General features: G+C 36.5%; 1 protein-coding gene across 1 annotated transcript in view; it reads left to right on the top strand.

The window, feature by feature from the left end:
• The window catches only part of LRIG3 (leucine rich repeats and immunoglobulin like domains 3), a 64,597-nt gene extending 49,650 nt beyond the window's left edge, over positions 1-14,947 (top strand). Inside the window, exons 13-19 of the mRNA XM_072655233.1 lie at positions 5,229-5,549; positions 6,407-6,688; positions 8,052-8,504; positions 9,543-9,698; positions 11,185-11,328; positions 11,439-11,714; positions 13,182-14,947. Of these exons, the coding sequence (XP_072511334.1) occupies positions 5,229-5,549; positions 6,407-6,688; positions 8,052-8,504; positions 9,543-9,698; positions 11,185-11,328; positions 11,439-11,714; positions 13,182-13,411 (1,862 nt within the window). The 3' untranslated portion in view covers positions 13,412-14,947. The remainder of the gene's footprint in view (positions 1-5,228; positions 5,550-6,406; positions 6,689-8,051; positions 8,505-9,542; positions 9,699-11,184; positions 11,329-11,438; positions 11,715-13,181) is intronic.
• The last annotated feature ends 7,606 nt before the right edge of the window (positions 14,948-22,553 follow it).

Genomic DNA, 22,553 nt, shown 5'->3' with positions numbered 1-22,553 from the left:
TGTGTATACATTTCAGTGTATTTAAATGTATATATATTTGTGTATATACCTAAGTATACAGTCACACATACATATGTGTACCTACAGATATACATTTACATAATTAAAATCATATGCTTGTCTATATATACATATAGATGTACGTTTACATGTGTATATCAATATACATAAAATACATACACATACATATATGCATAAGATATGTTTATACACACATTTTATCAGTATATAATAAACATAATATATTCCCTTATTTATACAGATATGTGTGTGTGTGTATATATATGTAAATTCATATATATACACAATTTAATATTTCATGCAATTAGATAATACATTAAAGTTGTCAGTTTTTGTTACTAAGAAATGAGTATATATGAAAATGTAGATGTAAGTTTAATATAGAAATTTCTGTTACCTAGAATGAAACCTTATACTGTATAAAAGACTCCTTGTCCTAAAATTGATTGAGTTTGGTCAAAAATTCAAATTAATTCAATGTTTATTAAGAGTACACCTATCACCCCCTCATACTTGCTATATGAACAAAATATATAGCTTAATATATGTGGCCAATCCATCTTCTCTTAGCATAGAATTCTTATTACGTACAAAGTAATGGGACCCCTTGTGACTCCTGCGTACATAAATAAAATCACATCATCTACCATGATTTAGTAGCCATTCCGGGGGTTAGGCTGGTGGGATCCATCAGACAGAACCTGAATTGTCATCCTCTTGGACATGGGATGAGGTATGTGTTAAATATATGATAAAGTGATAGGTATTTGTTGACCCAACACCTATATGAGAGAAATTCTGACAGGAATTACATCTGTCTTATAGACAGAGAAATGTCATGGATGGGGCAGAAATTATTTCCTTTCTCCTTGAGGGTGTACCTTCTTTGTTATTGCTAATCAATGAAATGCCCAAGTCTATCAGAGAAAGCTGAATCAAAATTTTAATGTGCACTTGTGAGTAGTCGAATGTCCCTGTGATATATTCAATTTGGAAACTTCCTGCTGTGATACAGATTGTAAACCATTAGTGTCTGCCCACTGTGTGTTATTTTATGTCATTTACATCCTAAGTTCACCACAAGGTAAGAGTAGGGGTCTTACCACCATGCTGGAGACCTTCATTGCTTTCTCTTGGTATTTTGAAGGTACCAGTGGAACGCACTGGTGTACACCTGTCATCCCTCACACTTGCCACATGGCCACTTCCTATCATACAATTCCTTAATGGCTCTGTTTCTCTCTGTTTTTGTTTTTGTTTTTTGTTTCTGGAAGCCATATTCCATGTTCTGTTGCTGTATAACAATACTGGATTTTTGTGTTAAAAAGATGGCAGACCTTTGCTTTCATGGAAAGCTTCAGGTCATTCCATAGGAAATAGAATTTCCAAAAGCAATCTAGTCTGTCATTTTACAACTTTTCGTCCATCTCTAATGCCTTTCCCTAAAATAGATAGATAGGCTGACAGACAAGCCCTATATATTACACATCCAAATACATGTTATAATCAGGGCAATAGACATGCTTTATCCACTTTGTTTTTCCTATGTGGATGTATAGATCCAACTCCTTTGAATGATTCCATTTTTCTTTAGGAAGTTTTGCACTGTGCTGGGACTTGAATATACTAGGCACAATGTCATCCACAAACATGAGCATTGGCAGTACCTTGCCTTCCACAGGCTATCCCTCTTCGGCTTGGATTTTACACTGGATCCATCACTGTGGAGAACACTATGTATTACTTGATGTTTAGGATCGGGGGGTCATTGCATAAGGTCGTTTCTGTTATGTCTTTCAAGGAATCTTGTGTAGACATGAGTGTCACCTTAAACCTGTAAGGTGGCATGGCATTTTATTTTATTACAATTAAGTACCTTTTCTTTTCATATTCATCAAACAGTGAGCACCATGAGATCTTACATTTTCTGTATCTTGAAGTCATTTAGGAAATAGGAGGAAAGTGGCATATTGTTGATCATGGCTTCCACAAGCCTGCTTGTGCCATTCTGATGCCTTCAACAAACACATCCTTCCATAATTTTTTTTTAATAAGAGTAAACAGAGATCAGGGCAAGTAGTTGTCACAGTGGATAGAGCACTTGGGCTTAGAATCAGGATAACTCATGGTCATGAGTTCAAATCAGAAACTGTCTTTGTGACCCTGGGAGAGTCACTTAACCCTGTTTGCCTCATTTTCCTTATCTGTAAAATAAAGCAGGAGAAGGAAATGACAAAGAATTCCAATATCTTTGCCAAGAAAACCCCTAAAGGTGAGGAGGTAGACATGACTGACATCACTCAACCAGAAAAGCATACGTTGGCAGTTGTTGATGCTTTTTTTTTATTCTGTTGCCTTTTATTTGTGTTAATAAGCTTTAAGTTAGTGTGTTTGTTTGTTTCTATGCCCTTCATAGCTTTCCCTCTAGTTGCCTTGTTTTTCAGTCCCACAATGCCCTCACAGTTGTGATGCCTCCAGGAAGGATCTCTTCTGTCCAGTTTGTTGTATCCAGTTGCCTTCCCTAGTTCTGTTCTTTTTCATGCCATTTCTACCTCCTCTATAAGCACATAAAGGGCTATAATATTAGGGTCCCAGCATGGTGGTTTTGCCTCCAATGATAGCAAAAAATTTTGCTACAATTTTTAAAAAATAAATCTTTTCTGTTTCATCTATTTATTGTACACCTTACATTTTTTTGTCCTTAAATCCCCTTGAAAGGACTTGCTTAGTTGAATGTCTTGCCAAGCTTTCTTTCAACTGGTTTTACCCTCTACTATTTCTTTTTTTAATGAGATAGTATTGCTTATCATGATCCACTATTTCCTTTGTAAGATTTTCCAAAAAAGTTTATGTTCTGAGTGTTGTCGTTGGCAGCCATTATTTCCATTTGACATGTAAGTCACATGTTTACTTGCTAAGGCACTCTCTGGGTTTTACATATATATACATATGTATATCAATATCTGTATATATACACGTATGTATATCTATGTGTGTACGTGTATATACATATGTATGTGTGTTGATTGACTTACATAAGTTAAACTTGATTACAGAGTCAATTATCCTTTCTGCTGTTCATTTACCATAAGACAAAGAAGAAAAAACAAGGGAAGCTGAAGGCCATTAAACAGAAATCTCATGCTTTCACTAGATCAGCAACACTTTATTTAAATTAAAAAAAACTCTCCTGGTACCAGACATGACAAACACCAAATAATATTATCCAAAAAATGAAACATTATATTTTACCAGAGATTAGGTAAGACTTCCTGTTGATACGGGAGTTAGTTCTCAGTCAACTGTCCGTGTCAAACCGTCAACTCATCAGAGAGAAGATAAGAATTTAGAAAACTCAAGAAGAAAGAATAATAATGAGAAAGAAATAGGCTTGCAATGGACACAACTCAGTCCTAAACTACTTAATGAAGCAATTCGAAGTGAAAACATGACTAAATGAACTTTGCATTAATATGAAATTACCTTTCTGATAGTTCCTCATCGTATATCTGAACATTGATTCAGGTATGAATAAGAGGGATCAAATCCCTATTTGTCAGGAAAAATTAATCTCCATTACAACAAGCCATTGTGAGTTGCATTTAAATGCAACTGAGTTATTAGAGCCCCAGACTAGTTAAGCACAGGATGGGGATTTGGATTAATCAAGAGTATTCTCTTTGGGGTTTAGACATTCCTGGGAAATTTAAGTTCAGAAAGTTAATTTGCAGGGAGGGAAGAAAAGCAGAAAACTGAAAATAGCTGCTTATAATGAAGAGCTGCATGACTGTAGTTTTGGTGTTTCCCTGATAGTACCTTGGAGTAGTATGATTGATTCAGTTTGAAAAGCTCCCTGCCGAGATGACTTATCTGACCATTGTTAGGTGGTTTATTATTTCTTTTATGGCAGTCCGCTTATTGTTTAAGTGATGGTCTGCCTAAATGACTGGATGTGGTGTCAGTTCAGGTTTTATAAGATGTGGAACCAGTTGTTAACACACCAGACAAATTATCTGCTTTTATTTGCTTTTAACTTCATGTAACAGAGATCATAATAGCTAGTATGGCTCTAGGAGACTGGAGACACTAGGAATGGTAGCCATGACTTCAGAGCAGTTTCTTAGCTACTTTCTTTCTTGAAATTATATAAAGTGAACTTATTTGCATCAAGGGGCTGGCTACATGTTTTCTGATAGCCATAAAGGTGCATGCTCTTACCATGGAGTATCAGAGAAAGGTGGTAAATGGCTTAGGTTCTAAGTAGTTAGATGAAATTGGAGGCATTGACTAGCTATGTGTCTGCCTGAGAGCATATAGCGCCATTCCTGGCACATAGGGTGAGCTTCTGAAATGCTTGTTGATTGATTGATTAATGATAATACCTGCCTCCTGAGGCTGTTGCAAGGATCAAATGAGATTATGTATATAAAAAGCATTATATAAGTGTAAACCGAAGGAAAAAGTGTCAAGTGTCTGAGGCCAGATTTGAACTAAGGAAGATGATTCTTCCTGACTCCAGACCTGACACTCTATCCACTGTCCCAACTAGATGCCTTCTAAAAACAATAAAAAGGCGATTGCAAGGGTCCAGTGAGAGTGTATGTCAAAGAATTTCACAAATGTAAGTTATTACTGGTTGATTGAAAAAAAAAAGGTCTAATCTCTTCTGCCTTCAGATGAAGGTATTGTAGCCTGTCATCTACTTTTTGCAGGTGGCTGTTTAATGGCTGTCCTCATTGTCTCAAACACTCTCCCTCCTCCTCCACCTGCTGATTTCCCCACCTTCCTTTGAGTCCCAACTAAAATCCCATCTTTTACAGGAAACCTTTCCTGACCCCTCTTAATTCTCATACTTTCCCTCTCTTATGTTCATATTCTCCTGTTTTTAGCTTACTTTGTGTGTATACACACACACACACACACACATTTACATATTTGTTTGCTTGCATGTTGTCTTCCCCCCATTGGATTGTAAGCTCCTTGAGGCTAGGGACTATCTTTTGCCTCTTTTTGTATCCCTAGTCCTTAACACAGTGCCTGGCACATAGTAGGTGCTTAATAAATGTTGGCTCATTGATTGAATTCAAAGACATACATGGAAAAACCTGCTCCATAGATATTTCATTGGTATACGTATTTGAGTAGTTCGTGATCTTTGGACACTTAAGTTCTTAATTTTTGCCTCTCTTCTTTCTTTATTTTGATAGATGATTTTCCTAAACCCCAGATCACAGTCCAGCCAGAGACCCAGTCAGCAATTAAAGGGTCCAACTTGAGTTTTATCTGTTCTGCTGCCAGTAGCAGTGACTCTCCAATGACATTTGCCTGGAAAAAAGATAACGAGCTACTCCATGATGCTGAAATGGAAAATTATGCACACCTCCGGGCCCAGGGAGGTGAAGTGATGGAGTACACCACCATTCTTCGGCTGCGCAATGTCCAATTTACCACTGAAGGGAAATATCAGTGTGTCATTTCTAATCACTTTGGTTCGTCATACTCGGTCAAGGCCAAGCTCACTGTAAATAGTATGTCATTCTTTTCTTCCTTTTGCATTTAAAGAGATGTAATTATTTTAGAAAAGTCTGCCACTTTCCCTTTTTCTTGTCATTCTCACTCTTAACTAGGAATATCTTGATGTGATTTAAATGACTAATGTCACTGTTTTACTGTCATCGTGTTCCCATTTATATTAGCCTTGTTACATAGATCTTTGTAGCTAACTGTACAGAAAGGAGTGTGAATTTAAGAGAAGAAAATAAATCCAGCTTAGAATCATGACGTTTTGGGTAACAATCAGATGACAGAATCACAGATTTGAAAGGGCCTTCAGAGGTCATCTAATCTCGCTTATACTCGACTGAGAATCTTTTCTCCAGCATCCACAGTAAGGGCTCCTCCAAACTTCTCTTGAAGATCTCTTGCAGTGGGAAACATCTTCAGGCAGGTCACCCATTCCACTTTTTGGTAGCTTAGCTTGTTACGAAATGATTCCTTATGTTGAGTCTATCCTTATATTGAATCTAAATCTTTTCTCTTTGAAGCCTCCATTCATGGCCCTTAGAAATATTCTCTGTGCCAAACAGATAATTCGGGTGTCTTTAAAATGCAAAAGAAATATCTAAAAGAATTCTAAATGGGAGAGTTAGAAGACCTGGACTTACTTCCTCGCTCTTACTAGCCAAAGAACTTTGGGTCAATCCCTTAACCTTGCTGGGCATACTTTTTTAATCTATAAAATGGAGTTAATTTTTATCTGCCCTGACTATATCACAGGGCTATATATATGTAAAATTGCTTTAAATCTAGGCAAAAAAGATCAGAATGTGAGGTGGAATGATTACAAGCATGACTGAAGGACTAACATATGTCTCTCTAATTTTAGTGCTTCCTTCATTTACAAAGATACCTATGGACCTTACTGTCCGGGCCGGAGCGATGGCCCGTTTAGAATGTGCTGCTGTTGGTCACCCAGCACCACAGATTGCCTGGCAGAAAGATGGTGGCACAGACTTTCCAGCAGCTCGGGAAAGACGTATGCATGTTATGCCAGAAGATGACGTGTTCTTTATCGTGGATGTAAAAATAGAGGATGTTGGTGTTTATAGCTGTACTGCCCAAAATAGTGCTGGGAGTATATCGGCAAATGCAACACTGACTGTCTTGGGTGAGTTGAACCTTAAAGATTCTGAACCCACGTGCCTGTGGGACTGAACATGTGCAGAACTACAATGAATTGGCAGTTTCCCAAGGAATCCTTGAGAATGACACAGATGGAAAGATTTTAGGATGGTATACCACCAATTGTAAAGGGCTCTGTCCAGGAAGGAGGGCAGTCCTTGTTAATTGGCTGTTGTTTTTGTTTTGTTGTGTTATTCTAAAGTGCTGTGCAGTCTCTTAAAAATCATCTTCACTATTATATGTGGCTTTGTATGATAAAAGGTTAACCCAGAGTTGAAGTAGTTGACTAATAACTAACAGGGAGGGCAGCTAGGTAACATAGTAGATAGAGCGCCAGGCCTGAAGTCAGGAAGAGTTATCGTCATGAGTTTAAACCTGACCTCAGAAACTTAACTAGCTGACTGACCCTGGGCAAGTTATTTGACCTTGTTTGCCTCAGTTTCCTCATCTGAAAAATGATCTTAAGAAGGGAATGGCAAATCACTCCAGTATCTTTGCCAAGAAAACTCCAAATGGGGTCAAGAAAAGTTGGACAGGACTAAAATGACTGCACAGATAAAAGCAAATCTGTCTCCACATAACTGTTGTGGAAACTAGTATGGAATTAAATGGTCCATTCATCTCTACAGTAAAATGCCTTATAAACCTTCAAGAACTATGCAAATGTCAGCTGCTTTTATTAATAATATTATTCTAGCTCATAAGAGGCAACATGGCTAGAGAGTTGGTCTGAGAATGAGAAAAACCTGAATCCAAGGCCCACTTCCAACATATACTGACTGTGAGAAATAGTACTGTAAAATATGAACAAAAGATGATCGTCTAGACATTCTAGTGTAGCTCTAGAAGTAACTAAAGTAGCCCCAAATTAAATAATTGGCTTTAAGAATTTATTTTCAGTATCATGAAAAACCATTATCAGTATTTCTTTATAAGATCTGCCCAGCAGAAAGTTTCCATTTAAAATGTGACCTCTAATAGTAAATCAACAGATGGATCTAATATTAACTTACTTTATTTTAACTCAAATATTAATAAGATTTTTACCTCATCTTTGTTTCCATTTCCCTTGCTTTGGAGTAAAAAGAAAAAAAACACAAAAAAATGAGTTGAAGCTTATATTCATATTCCACCTTCATACACATTAGCCTGTGAATGGTGAAAGGATAACGAATATAACAGATACCATTTACTTTCATGCTGAAATAAGCATTTAAAAATGCATCCGTTGTTGAATGTCACAAATTTCAAATTTTAGTTTAAAATAAATTTTCTTACTTGATCTAGTGATATAGAAAACTTACATGTATGAGAAACTGGAAAAAATAAACAACCAAATGTCATTTCAGAAACTCCAACATTTTTGCGACCATTATTGGATCGCGCTGTGACCAAAGGGGAGACGGCTGTCTTACAGTGCATTGCTGGTGGTAGCCCCCCACCCAGGCTGAACTGGACTAAAGATGACAGTCCTCTGATTGTAACAGAACGGCACTTTTTTGCTGCGGGAAATCAGCTGCTGATCATCGTGGACACAGATATGGAGGATGCTGGGAAGTACACTTGTGAAATGTCTAACACACTCGGAACTGAAAGAGGGAATGTTCGTCTTAGTGTGATTCCCACTCCCACCTGCGATTCTCCCCAGAATGCTGCCCCATCATTAGACGATGATGGATGGGCCACCGTGGGAGTTGTGATCATAGCAGTGGTTTGCTGTGTGGTGGGCACTTCCTTAGTGTGGGTGGTCATCATATACCACACAAGGAGGAGGAATGAAGATTGCAGCATTACAAACACAGGTGCGTAAATAGAAGCTTGGCACTAGGTACGGCCGTCATGTGTGTTTGTGGTTCAGGAGTAATTTTCTTCTCCCAGCATATTTGTGTATCTCTATGTCTCGTTCAGTCAGAAGGGTGACTCATTTGTTTCAGTCTGTAGAAATATGATCAGTGAAAAATGGCATCTTTCCCATTATCCTTTGCCCTACTCCCAACCCAGATCTGTTTGACTTTCATGTACATTTCAAAGCATGGCATCCTGGGTCATCTCAGGTCATCATGATGAATATGTGGCCACTGGACCCAGATGGCTCAGGAGGAGAAAGTGAGGCTGGTGATCTTGCACAGCCCTTCCTCCTCAAATCAAAGTCAATTTCAAGTCATGTCATCATTTTCCTGATGTCATGGTCCTCTTTAAGAACAAAGGACAAACACAACATTTCCAAGTACACATTGAAAGAAAAGCATAATAGTTTTTTTTTCTTACTATTGCTATCACAATATAGGAGGGTCTTTAACTATGTCATAAAGACTTAAAGTCTTTTATCAGACTCTTACTCTGTGGTCTTTGCTTGGGAAGATTTAATTTTGGCTTATTATACATTTACATCCTGTAATTTTAGTTTATGTTGTGTGGAAAGGAAACTCTTCATTTGATTTAGCATTTTTTTTTTCAGGAAGGGGACTATAAGATTAGGTGAGATAATCTAAGGTTAACTTTTAAATCAGATCCTATTCTTTAAATAATCATAGCCCCTTAGCTTGCTCAAGAGAGAATTACTTGGTCTAAACCAGTTTTGTTAGAAAAACTCAGTCCTCATTTCATTAAACCTGTATTTAAAAGTTTAGAAATCATCATCATATTGACCATTGTTCAGATAGAGATTAACAGGCTTTTGTAACCGTATTTAGTATTTTAGATATTATGTTATTTATAATATACATAATTACACATCACTGTATTTATGTATATTATATATAATATGCCATATTATGCTAGAATTATAATGTCATGTAAAATATGTATTTTTAATCCGTGCTGTATTTTTTTTATCACAGATGAAACAAATCTACCAGCTGATATCCCAAGTTATTTGTCATCCCAGGGAACATTAGCTGAAAGACAGGATGGGTACGGCTCATCAGAAAATGGGAGCCATCACCAATTTATCACATCTTCAGGAGGTGGTTATCTTTTACAACGTGACAGCAATGGTAGGTATTTGAAATAAAAATGGATGTCAGACTAAATGCTTTACCAAGCACTGAAGTGCACAGATTTAGTACCCAGCCCAAGGTCATTGGTGTGAAGCTGAGTTACATAATCTTTCTCCTTCCTCTATTAGGAAATCTTTCATTGTGTCCGTCTACACCAAGACAAGTAGACTAAATGAACATGATTTCCTTCATGCAACACTGAGAGTCCCTACTTTTATAATTGTAAATCTTTTTTAGGCTATGACCACATGCTATTGCTTGTTTAAATGAGAGTGTCAGTTACTAAACATGTATTAAGCCCCTCTTCTGTAGTAAGCAATGAGAATAACAAAATGATTCAATCCCATCCCTCAAGGAGCTTCTGTTCTTTAGAAGAAGACAGTATTTACACATACAAATAAACACAGAATATATGCCCCACAAATGCAAATTAATTTCAGAAAAGAGGAGGCTATGGGTATCCCAAAAGGTGTCATGTTAGAGGTTACCTTTCAGCTGAACTGTTAAGGAAATGAGGAATGATAAAAGACAGAGGTGAGGAGACAGTAAATTTGAAATTTAAAGGACAGGCTGCACACAGACACAGAGACAGGAGATACAATATTGTGTGTCAGGGATGGAAAATAATTCGGTTTGGATAGAACACAGAATATGTGAAAGGGAATAATGAGTAATATGTCTGGAGAGGTAGGCTGGGGCCAGACTGGGAAGGATTATATGTGCCAAACCCAGGACTTCATATTTTATCTTAGAGGAAATGCTAATATGTATCAAACCCCTTACTAACACATTGGATTTGTAACATTCTTTTATTAAGAAAAAACTGATTCTGACTCGACTTTCATCAGAGGAAACAGGGTGGTAGCATGGCCTGGAGTAAGGAGATTTGGGTTCAGATCATGCCACTGAGCCGTCAATGACTTCAGACAAATCTCTTAACTGAGGATTGTGCTAGATAGCGTGTCTCTTCCAGCTCTAAATCTGTGATCAGTGCTAATTACTCAACAATCTCATCCTATCATTCTTCTTTGACTTGAAGTGAATTGGTCATAAATTTGCCCCAACGATACAACAGAGGTATTATTTGTGATTACCTAACCAAAATGGTCTCTTCTTCTCTGGAGAAAAAAACAACCCACAAGTAGGAAAATATTTATTTGTAGGTAGGTGACTGATTTAGGTGCTGCAGGGGATAGGATGCCAGGATTGGGATTGGGAAAATCTGCTGAGTTCAAATCTGGCCTCAGACACTTACCAGCTGTGTGACCCTGAGCAAATCACTTCAAAAAAAGTCTGTTTGCCTCAGTTTTCTTATCTGTAAAATGGGGATAATAATAGTACCCATGTCACACGGTTTTTGTGACAATCAAATGAGATAATTGTAAAGGCTGTAAAGCATGTAGCACAGTGCCTTGCCCATAATAGGCACTATATAAATGGTAGCTATGATTATGATCATGATATATGTCTTTCTGATTTCAAGGTACTTGTCATATGGATAATAGCAGTGAAACAGACATGGAAGGTGTCACAGATCCATTCTTATGCCACTACCTTGGAACAACAGGAACTGGGTATCTGAAGGGGACTGTCTATGGCTCTGATTCTTTTGATAACTACCGCCCAGGTATGTAGATTTATAGTTCAAGTCAAGATTGAACTGTCATGACTCTCCTTGGAATCCCTAGCAGTGCTAACTCTCAGAATTGAAATTGCCTTTTTTTAACTTATAAAAAGTTTGCAGCCCAGACCCAAGAAATGCTTGCTTGGATCATTATGAGTCTACTTATGTAAAGAAGAAAGAGTGCTACCCATGTTCACATCCATCAGAGGAATCCTGTGACCAAAATATAAGTAATGTTGGAACGCCATCTCCCATGAGTAAATTAGTCAACTCTATCTACATTCAAAATGAAGGACCTGGGATCAAAAGCTTGTCTCAAAATAAAAATGCTGTGGATTTTCATACCATCCAAGAACCATCATCTACTGCATCCAGTAATGCTTTTCTGGGTGAGTTTCTCAGCTGAGTTAAGCCATTAGGAGAGTAATGTCTTTCGCTTATGTGCCAGGAACACAGCAGAAAACGTAAATGCCAGACTTGTGAAGAAGAATGATATATTTAGAACTGGAATGTGCTTTAGAGAGTATCTAATTCAAACTGCTCTTTGACAGCTCAGGAAACTGAGGTCCCAGGACTCTAAGTGACTTGTCCAAGTTCATAAAGGTAGTATAAGGAAGAAGCAGAATTTTAATAGCAAATCTAGCATGCTTTTTGCATTATCATGAATTTATGGGAAAATAAATTCATTTGTGATAGTGTAAATATTCTTTTAGGCAGATTCAAAAGAGAGAGGTTTGTTTCTTTTTTACTGTTATACTCTTAATCTAGATTTGAGAGACTGCTTTTAGGAACTTTCTGGGAAGCACTGTGTGTGGTATCCCCAAAGAGATGAGAGTTTAGGGAGTGGCTTAGGAGCTCAGCCCTTCAGCCATGTGGAAAAAGTGGTTTTGGGCTACAAAGTGCTTTGGGGTGGAGACGAGTGTGTAGCATGACTGTGGTTTGGGATGTCTAGTAGTTAATAAGTGAACCCACAGAGAAAGGGTGGAAAACAATGTGTCTACCTAGCAAGAATTGCAAGCAGGACAAGTTTGGGTCCCTTCTGGCAGAAAATACCTTCAAGCGCCAAGAAAAGATCAGCAACTGTAAGGCAGTAAGATGTAGGTTTTAGTGTTTTACGTGTAGTCAGATATTAATGGAAGATGAGAAAAGAGAAAACATTTATTCATTTACTAAGTGGGTGAGAATAAGGAAGGATGGAAAACATACCTAATTTCTTAAATTCCGATATGTAGGTACCCTACCCATATGGTCTGCCTACTAATCACAGCAGAGGTAAAGTCCCTGAAAATTCCTATTTTGGAGATTTGAACTAAAAAATTAAATTAAAAAATTTGAATCTCTGAATGTTTAAATCTTAAAGGCTTATGTAAATATAAATTATGTAGCTGGATCTAGGATTTCATTGGTTAAGTACTTCTTCCACAAGTTCAGAGCCCAAGTACTCCAGGCTTCCTTACCCTGTCCTTCCATTTCCCTTCCATGAAGGTTTCCAATATACTGGAGGTCTTCTGCTCATTTATTTTTCGTTTTTTCATTTATTAAGGATACTAGTCTAACACTTGGGCTTTCTATCTGTTGAGTTTACTTCTTGATACTTATTTATCCCACATCCTTGTCTGTGAAGTTACCTGTCATGGAATTTTTTGAACATAAGTTAATATTGGCAGTCTGTTGTATCTACACACACACACACGCACGCGTGCACACACACACACACATCTTTTCATTTCCCTTTAAGTCACCCACAATTTTGATTCTTCTAAGGTCATGGAGTTCCATGATTCAGAGCCATATTGCATCAGTAGGAGAATTTATTATCATAATCATTTTTTGTTTATATGTGTTCTTCATTACAGGAACATTTGGAAAACCTCTTGGGAAGCCTCAACTGGATGCTTTTTCAAGCTGTGGACAGCCCCAAACTTTACATATGAACTCTCATGACTCCCAAGACTTTTCCTCTGAATTAGAAGAAGATGGGAGAGAGAGGACAGTTTTTCAAGGAGAAAATCACATGCATACCTATAAACAGGTCTTAGAAGGCTACAGGACTCCTACTTTTCAGTCTTATGACCTGGACACATAGCTGCACTGGTACTGATGATTGAGTGGAACCAAAGCATTTGCTAACATACTACCTCAAGCAGACTTTTATTTAAAAGAAAGAAAATCCTATGACTTTAAAGGAAGCTGAATTTTTAAAGGATACCCCAAAATGCCTATTTATAGAAATTTTAAAAAACTGCCAAAAATGTTATAAAATTTTATACAGGGAATAACTTTCATTAAGAATATCATTTTAAACTATTTTATAGCTTTGTTTTATGCAAAATTGTATCTTTTGTAAATTAATGGTATAAATATCATGACTATTTTATGTATTTTTATAACGCCAGATTTCTTTTTATTGAAAATGAGTACTAAAGCCTTTTAAAAAACAGCACAGTCTTATCCATTCTTGGAATGGAGGTGGCTCAATCTTTTTTCCACACAGGAAATGCAATTAAGTGTGTGTCCTTGTGGTCCCAAAGTCCATGCAGATAAAAAGAAATATGAATTACTGTATACAATTTTCTTTTTAACTTGTCTTTGGAACTCATCCTTACCAATTTTTATTCCAAATATTTTCCACCTCATGAATGAATGAGTATTATATTTGCTACATTAATGAGTCTCTATACATGATAGAGGTTTGTTGAGGAAGGGTGTGTAGTAAGACAGCAGAAATGGCCAAAAGCACTTTGCTCTCCCACCAATGCCTTTATGACATGGGTTAAGCTGTACCCCAACACCTTGTGTTTGTACAGTTTTTTACTTTTCCAAAAGCACTTTTACATTCATCATCTTATTACATCTAGAGAGGTGACAGTGGTCATGTGTTGCATTTCTTTCTATTTTATCTCCATTTTGCAGATGAGGAAACTGAGGCAGGCAGAAATTAAATGATTTGCCCAGGGCCACACTAGGAAGTGTATGACACCAGATTGGAACTCAAGTCTGCCTGACTTGAGGCTCAAAACTTTATCACTACTGCGCATCCTCGTTCCCTCTTCTAAATGTGTAGGGTATCTCTTGAAAGAGATGTCTTATCTAAATGATTCTACATCTGTATATCCACCACAGGGTTCTTCATGGTTTCCTAGAGTTTTGAGGTGAAGTTGTTGGCAGTAGTGTACTTATGCTGAAGACCAAATACTAACTCTAGTACTTAAAACTATCGGAAGATTTAGTCAACAAATCAAGGAAAATGGTCTAATTAAAATATTTGGTTTCTATCAGTGAGGTTGAAGTCAGGAAGACCCATCTTCCTGAGTTCAAATCTGGCCTCAGACACTTATTAGCTGTGTGACCCCAGACAACTCATTTAACCCTATTTACCTCAGTTTCCTTATCTCTAACTGAACTGGAGAAGAAAACGACAAACTACTCCAGTATCTTCTCCAAGAAAACCTCAAATGGTGTCAAAAAAAGTTGAACATGACTGAACAAGTATTTGGGTGTGGAAATGGGAAAAGGAGACGATGTGAAAAATGAATGTATTTCTGTGTTTTACAAAGTATGTTTCAGTAGGTGGAAGTGGTTAAAAGAAGTAATTCATTAAATTTGATAATTTCAGAAACCATGATTTTTGTTTTTGTTTGGTAAATTTTTGGTGTTTTTTAAAGTTCAAAAATCAGACCTCTTGCCAAAGATCTATTTATTTATACCAAAAAAGTTACTAATACAGCACATGCACATTTTTAAGCCTTAGTACTTTGAAGGTGTAAATTTATGTTCTTCTCAAGCTTCTTTGAAACTAAATGGAAAGCAGCTGCTGGCCTAGTACACATCGTAGAAATGCTTTTCAGAGGGAAAGTTGGAAGCAAAAGGTTTCCCTCCTTAATGGAGGTGAGTTTTAGAATTTCGTTGTTTATAATCCAGAAACATGGCCTCCAGATTGCAGTATAACCTTCCCCCTTTTATTTAGACACTAGAATAGTAAGACAGGAAGTTGATCCTTCCTTAAACCATCAGGGACTAAGTGCAGAAAATGGATTTTACATGCCTCAGCTTATCATATTTCCAGATTTTCTAAATATTGCTGTTAATTTGTCTTCATTATTGCCAGATGTGGTGACAGATATTGATAGGGGTATTATTCCATGATGATGAATTTCACTGTGAAGGATTGTTCCCAGACTTAAAAATTTAATTCCACAATGCATGAAATTTAAAAATCTGTCATCCCCTAAATTAATACAATTCTGCCTCCTTGCTTACACATTTTAAAACTTTCAGATTAATGATAATACCAAGGATGTAGAATAAAATTAGGAAAATAAATTTTGCTTTCTTCTTTACAAAAGAGTTTTAATTTTAGGAGTTCAAATGGAATTATTAATCAAGATTTATCATGTGTTCTGTAGCTGAAAATACCCTCCTAAATTGCCATGGGTTTTAACTGCACACATATACCAAGTCAATTGACCATTCAATTCAAACCTTATTGAATGTAGTAATTGGAGTATTCTCACTTTTTTTTAAAAAAAGTATGTGACTTTTGACATAAGGCCAATTCCATCATCTTGATGGGTGTGTACACATCCTTCATCTTGCTGTATATGATATCATAGGTCACACTAATGAAGAGAAGAACAATTCTCTGTGTTGGATGCCAATCCCATGCTCCAAGTGGTGTCCTTACTAGTATAGGTAATCTTTCTGATCATTTGATTCACAATCACAATGCGTGCCTTTCCTGTGTGATCCTTGCCCATGTTTTCTTATGAGTTGCCCAGAGGAAATCCACCCAACATTCTGTGGCCTTCCTTGTTTGCTCATAATATCAAAAGAATACCAACAGTTTATCCATTTGCTGACCCTTGCTCCCCTCCCACCACGTGATCATCCCATCTTTTTTGTCTGTGCATATTTTTGCCAAAATCCTTTCTGCCATTTCTCAGACTTACTTCCTCATTTGTAACTTGTTGCATGATACCTGCTGATACCCACCTTGGGCCTCTCCATTACCCTTTGAGTGTGGCTCAATTAAAATTATTTGGAGACTATAGAGAGACCTATTTGGAGACACATTACTTGAATTGCAGTTAATGTAAAACCAAAAGAATATTGGTATTTGAAAAAAGGGCTTTTGTTTCAGGGAGATTTTTTGAGGTCATTAAAAGAACCATTCTGTTTCCCAAAGGTAATAATATAGTCCATTTTCTTGCTCAGCTCTGGGCCCTACTTATTAACTCTGTGTGGTATTCTGTCCAAAATATTCTCTCCACTGAACAGGAAACCATCACAAAGTGCTAATAACTGTCAGTGATAAATCAAGGTAATTTTCTAATACGTTGGAGGAAAATAGTTTTTTTAATTGTAACGTTCTTTGATTTAAAAAAAAAAGCAAATATATGTATCAACTTATAGATTTCTTTTTCCCAGCTATGTTGCCAAGGATGCACACTCAAACTTTCCTCTCAAGGTAGCAATGTTTTATGCCACCCTGTTTTTGAAGGTTGAAGTCAAAAAGAAAACATGGCTGTTTAATTCTCACAGCCCTGAGGAGTATATTTTATGAAGGATGTATGTAGGTATGAAGTAATTTTCTAGTGGTTGTGGCACCTCATAGATAGATCACTGCCATTTGCTAATTCTGTGACCTTGGGCAAGTCATGTCCCATCACTGGGCTCAGTTAAAGGGGGGAATTCAAAAAGATTTTATCTAACTTTCCTTCCAACCTTGACAATCTATGAGTCTAAATTCAGCAGTAAACTCTGTTCTCTCAATCCACATTCCTATGATGGGCAGTGTGTGGAGTCCTATAATGGGATAGTTTAGACCTTTAAAGAATCATTTTAGGCAACGTTCTGTTAGCACATTGAGCTATACAGTGTTCTGTCAAAAAAATAAAATAAAACACAACCTTCAAAGGGGAGTACAGTTCTTTAATTCATTAAATGATTGCAATAGTCTTTCAAAGTATCTATCAGTATTTACCCCTCCTAAAGCCAAATAAGCTCAGAATATACCTGAAGCAGAATACAGATGGGGTTTTGTTTTAGCATGTTTATATATGGCCATTGACATGTATAGGTTTTACTCTGAGGTTATGGCTTTGTTTTATTATTTATTTTATTCTGTTTTCATTCTGGGGCAGAAGGAGGGGAATTTTTTTTCATTGTTAGAAATTTCCAAAAAAGAAACCATTTCCAACCATATTGGCACTTTTTGTATGTCTTACAGTCTTGGTGCCTGGCACTCAGTTCTTTATGACTACAAGGTCATCTCTCTATACCGGGGGTGGGGAGCCTGTGGCTTTGAGAACCCCTGTGGCCCCCTAGGTCCTCAAGCGCAACCTTTTGACTGAATCAAAATTTCACAGAATAAAGCCCCTTAATAAAAGGATTTGTTCTGTAAAACTTGGACTCCATCGAAAAGTTGCACCCAAGGACCTAGAAGGCTATATGTGACCTTGAGGTCACAGGTTCCCCACCCCTGCTCTCCATTCCACTACACTGCCTCTCATTCTTGTTTTTACCAGATTTTAAAACTTCTCAGGATTACATAGTGTGATCTTTAATGTTACATGAGTAGCTTGGTATTTAGATTTTTTTTTTCTGGAAGATTAGTCTGTCCACATTTTATTAAATTGTCCCAATAGCAATTTTCTCTACTACTTAGAGCTTTATGTCAGTTTTGACATTTGAATGGCCATGCTAGTGTGGATTAAAAGGTTTGCTTTTGATTACATGAGAGTCTGTCTTTTCTTCCCAAGCTAATATTTGACTCATGAAGGAATGGATTAAAGTGACATATTGTGGACAGAAATGCATCCAACTTCTGACAACCATATGCACTGTCAAGCCATAAATTATAAATACTATTTTTTTGTTTCTATATTTTTTTAAGTTCTAAGGACCTGAATATTGGGATCTATGATGCCAAAAAATGAACTATTAATTCTGGACTGATTTATTTCATTCAATAAGCATTTAGTCAGTGCCTGCTACGTACCATGTACTTTGTTTGACTCCAATCATGAATGGAGTCAAGCAAAAATGAAAAATCTCTACATTCAAGAAGCATATATTGTATAAGCTTTGTCTCAAAGTTTTTCAGTACTTTAATCAAGTTTTAATCTTTGGATCTTAATGCATCTGGCCTCATTTTAGCATGACCATGGGCGTCACCTCTCTCACAATCTTTGCCAGTAGAATGTAAACATTTTTTTTCAGATCCTCTGAAACTGGAAGAGCTTTGAGTATATACAAATCTAGACATTCATAGGTTTACAAATTTGGAGCTCAGAAATCACTATAGAAATTAAATTTAACTCCATTTTACAGATAAAGAGAAACTGAGGCTGAGAAGTTAAGGCAATTCACTACCATTTCACAAACAATAAATAGAGCCAGAATTCATGTCCAAAGAGGTCTTTCTCTTTTACTCAAGGTCCCTTTTAAATTTTGTCACCTCACATCATGCAACATTCCTGATATCTGTCTAATATAAAACATTGCTGAACATATAATTTTTGTTCATTTAAAGCAAAGTTCAGTCCACTTTGGGGTAGCCATATCACATTACTGACTCAGCATTTGCCATCCCAAAAACATCTGAGGTTTGCTTATGCACCTCCTAGCTGCTACGAATGATGGTTCCTTTATTTTCTGTCTTTATATTCAATTTTAAAAAATTAACTACAAAAATATGTTTATTATTAAATTCCATCATGGTAGATGCTGGCCATTATTGTTAACAAGGGATATTCAGTACTTTATAGTTTAAAAAGTACATCACAGACAATCACAGCGGATCATTGTACATTATTGCTATTACTGTGTGTAGTGTCCTGGTTCTGCTTATTTCACTTTGCATCAGTTCACATAAATTTTTCCAGGTTTCTTTTTTTTTTCTAAAAGCATCTTGCTCATTATTTCTTATAACACAATTGTATTCTATCACAATCATCTACCACAACTTGTGTAGCTGTTCCCCAATTGATAGGCATCCAATCCTTTGCCACCACTAAAAGAGCTGCTATAAATATTTGTGTACATATAGGTGCTTCTCCTTTTTTGTTTCATTTTTCTTTCCATGTTGTTTTGTTTTATTTCTTCAGATCCTTCAATGTAGAAGGATAAATCTTGAGTTATCCTGACTGGCTCCACAATATTTAAATTGTTTTGGGTTTTTTTAGTTAGTTTGATTGTTTCCCTGGCTATTGGTAATATTTTCTCCTTGATTCTGGAATTTGGCCATAGTGCTCCTGAGAGTTTTCATTTTGGGATCTTTTTCAGGAGGTGAATACTGGATTCTTTCAGCTTCCATTTTACCCTCTGGTTTTAGAATATCAGGACAGTTTCCCTTGATAATTTCTTGAAAAAGATGTCTATGCTCTTTTTATTTTGATCATGGATTTCAGAGAGTCCAGTAATTTTTAAATCATCTCTCATCATTCTATGTTCCAGGTCAGTTGTTTTTCCATTTTCTTCCTTTTTTCATTCTTTTGATTTTCCATTATTGTTTCTTGATGTCTAATACCCCAATTTTAATTTTTAAGAAATTACTTTCTTCATTGAGCCTTTGAACCTCTTTTTGGTCAATTTAGCTAATTCTGCTTTTTAAGGAGTTCTTTTCATTGGCTTTTCGTGCCTCTTTTATCATTTTGCCTATTCTTTTTTTTAAGGGTTTTCTTTTCTTCAATATTTTTTTGTGCCTCCTTTAGCAAGTTGTTAACTCTTTTCATGATTTTTCTTCCATCTCTAATTTATTTTCCCAGTTTTTCCTTTATCTTTCTTGTTTGACTTTTAAAATCCTTTTTTTTTTTTAGCTCTTCCCAGGGATCCTCTATGTCCCCGAGAACAAATCACATTTTTCTTTGAGATTTTGATTATAGCAGTTTTGACATTGTTGTCTTCTTTGGAATTTGCATTTTTATCTTCTCTGTCATCATACTAACTTTCTGTGGTCAGATTTTTTTTTTTTTTTTGCTGTTTGCTCATTTTCCAGCCTATTTCTTGCCTTTTAGCTCTAGGTTAAAAAGGGACTCTGCTCCCAGGGTAAAGGGGGCAGTGTTCCAATCTTCAGGCCTTTCTTCCTATTTCTCTCAGCTAGTTCTGGGGGGGGGGGGAAGGGGGGGCGGTCTGTAAGTTTTCAGTTCTTCCAAGGCAGTATGACCTAAGGAGACATGTGTTTACTACTCTCCTGGTCTATGCTCTGGTCTATGAGTAACCACAAGCATTCTTTTCCTGTCTGGAATTTTGACCAGGGACCTAATCCCCTGTGTTCCCAAACTCTGATGTACTGGACTCCCTCCTTTATCTGGGACTGCAACCCAGGACTGAATCCATATATGGGTAATGTAATAGAGTCCAGGACACATGGCTAGCAAAGGAACTCCTGTAATCTCCTTCTGACAAGTTACCCAACCCACTTACAGTGGATAGAACACTGGCCTGGGAGTCAGGAGGATCTCAGTTCAAATCCAGCCTCAGATACTTACTGGCTATATGACCCTGGACAAGTCACTTAACCTTGACTACCTCAAAACAAATGCACATAACATGGGTAATAATCATGATCTTAGACAAGGCAACAGGAAAAAAAATAACAGAAAAAACAATATGGTTAAAAGAAAGAATCTATATTAATCTTAAAGTCACCATAAAAATAAATAATATAAATGCTTAATATATGTACACTAAATGGTATGATATCTATGTATGTAAAGGAAATGTTAATTCAATTATTGACCTGTTGGAAGATGAGTTATTAAAAATATTCAATTGCTAGTTTCAAGAGACTAGATTATTGACCATATTCCATGAATTCAGATAGATGGTATGATTTTATGATTCTTTTTTAATATCCATCAAAGTGACCTAGCCCAGTGCATTACACATAGTAGGTACTTCCCAAAACTGTTCTCCTCCGTTGAGTACAGGTATAAATTTGCATTACAGTAGAATTGATTGGTGTTAGTTATAAAAAGGAGCGCTATTAAGTTAGTATGTTTTCCTAAGGGAAAGGGTGTGTCTGTGGAGTCTTCTAGCATTGTGGAATGAGCTCTGAATTTCTACACAGAGAACAAGGCTCCAGTCCCAGATCTGTTACTTCCTCTGTGGCTTTGGACAACTCAACTCATTTGAACCTCTCTATTCTTAACTTTCCTCTGTCAAAAGAGGGAAGTGGGGCTAAAAAATTTCTAAGGATCATTTCAGGTCAAAACCTATATGACCAATTTCTCTGGAGTTTAAAGTAGGCAAGGGAATGCATTACATGATACCCAGGTGTGTGCTGGCAAATGTTTAACAAGGGGATTTCTGAAAAAAAAAGTAGGCAAGACACATTTTTAAGTTTAATCTATGTTAGTAAGAACTGCCTTCATTACTTTATTAAAATTGGATGATCAACAAAACAATAACTCAAGCCTTAACCTGTAGCATTTGCCAATTTCTGAAGTTTGAATGCTCATGATGAAAATTTAACAATTGGGTCTCATGAGGAGGTCTGAGCTGGTGCCAGCAAAACCTTGATTATGCTTCAAGGTTTTTCCCAGTGTAGCATAAATAAGATTGCCAAAACTATTTCAGGAAGAATGAAAGATTGAAAAAAAGATTCAACATTGACCTGGATTTATTCCTATAAACCTTTAAAGTCTAATTTAAATTCTTTTTCTTTATTATTATGCTATAAGAAATGGCAAGCAGGATGATTTTAGAAAAACCTGGAAAGACTTACACAAACTGATGCATAGTGAAGTGCACTGAATCAGGTGAATGTTATACACAGTAACAGCAATATTCTTTGATGAAGAATTGTGAATGATTTAGCCATTCTCAGACTAATGATAGATACTATCCACTTCCAGAGGAAGAACTGATATTGATTGAACACAAAGTATGCTATTTTTCACTTTTTTTAATTTTTTCCCTCTTATTTGAGTCTTGTTATACAAAATGAGTAGAATGGAAATGTTTTACATAATTACACATGTTTAACTTATATCTGATTGCTTATCATCTCAGGGTGGGGAAGGGGAGGTGGGGAAGGAGGGATAGAATTTGGAACTCAAAATTTTAAATAAAAATATCAAAAATTGGAAAAATGAATTATTTTTCTTCCATGAAGTTTTCCATGATCCCTTCTTACATTTAAAGATCTTCTCTGAGGATCGCATGTAGCACCTCTCAAAAATATTTGTAAGTTATAGTAATCTATTTCTGTCTTATTCCTCTCC

The sequence above is a fragment of the Notamacropus eugenii genome, chromosome 3 (assembly GCF_028372415.1).
Source record: "Notamacropus eugenii isolate mMacEug1 chromosome 3, mMacEug1.pri_v2, whole genome shotgun sequence".
Classification (NCBI taxonomy): Eukaryota; Metazoa; Chordata; class Mammalia; order Diprotodontia; family Macropodidae; genus Notamacropus; species Notamacropus eugenii.
Note: the sequence above shows the minus strand (reverse complement) of the source record. Positions and strands in the feature narration are given on the sequence as shown.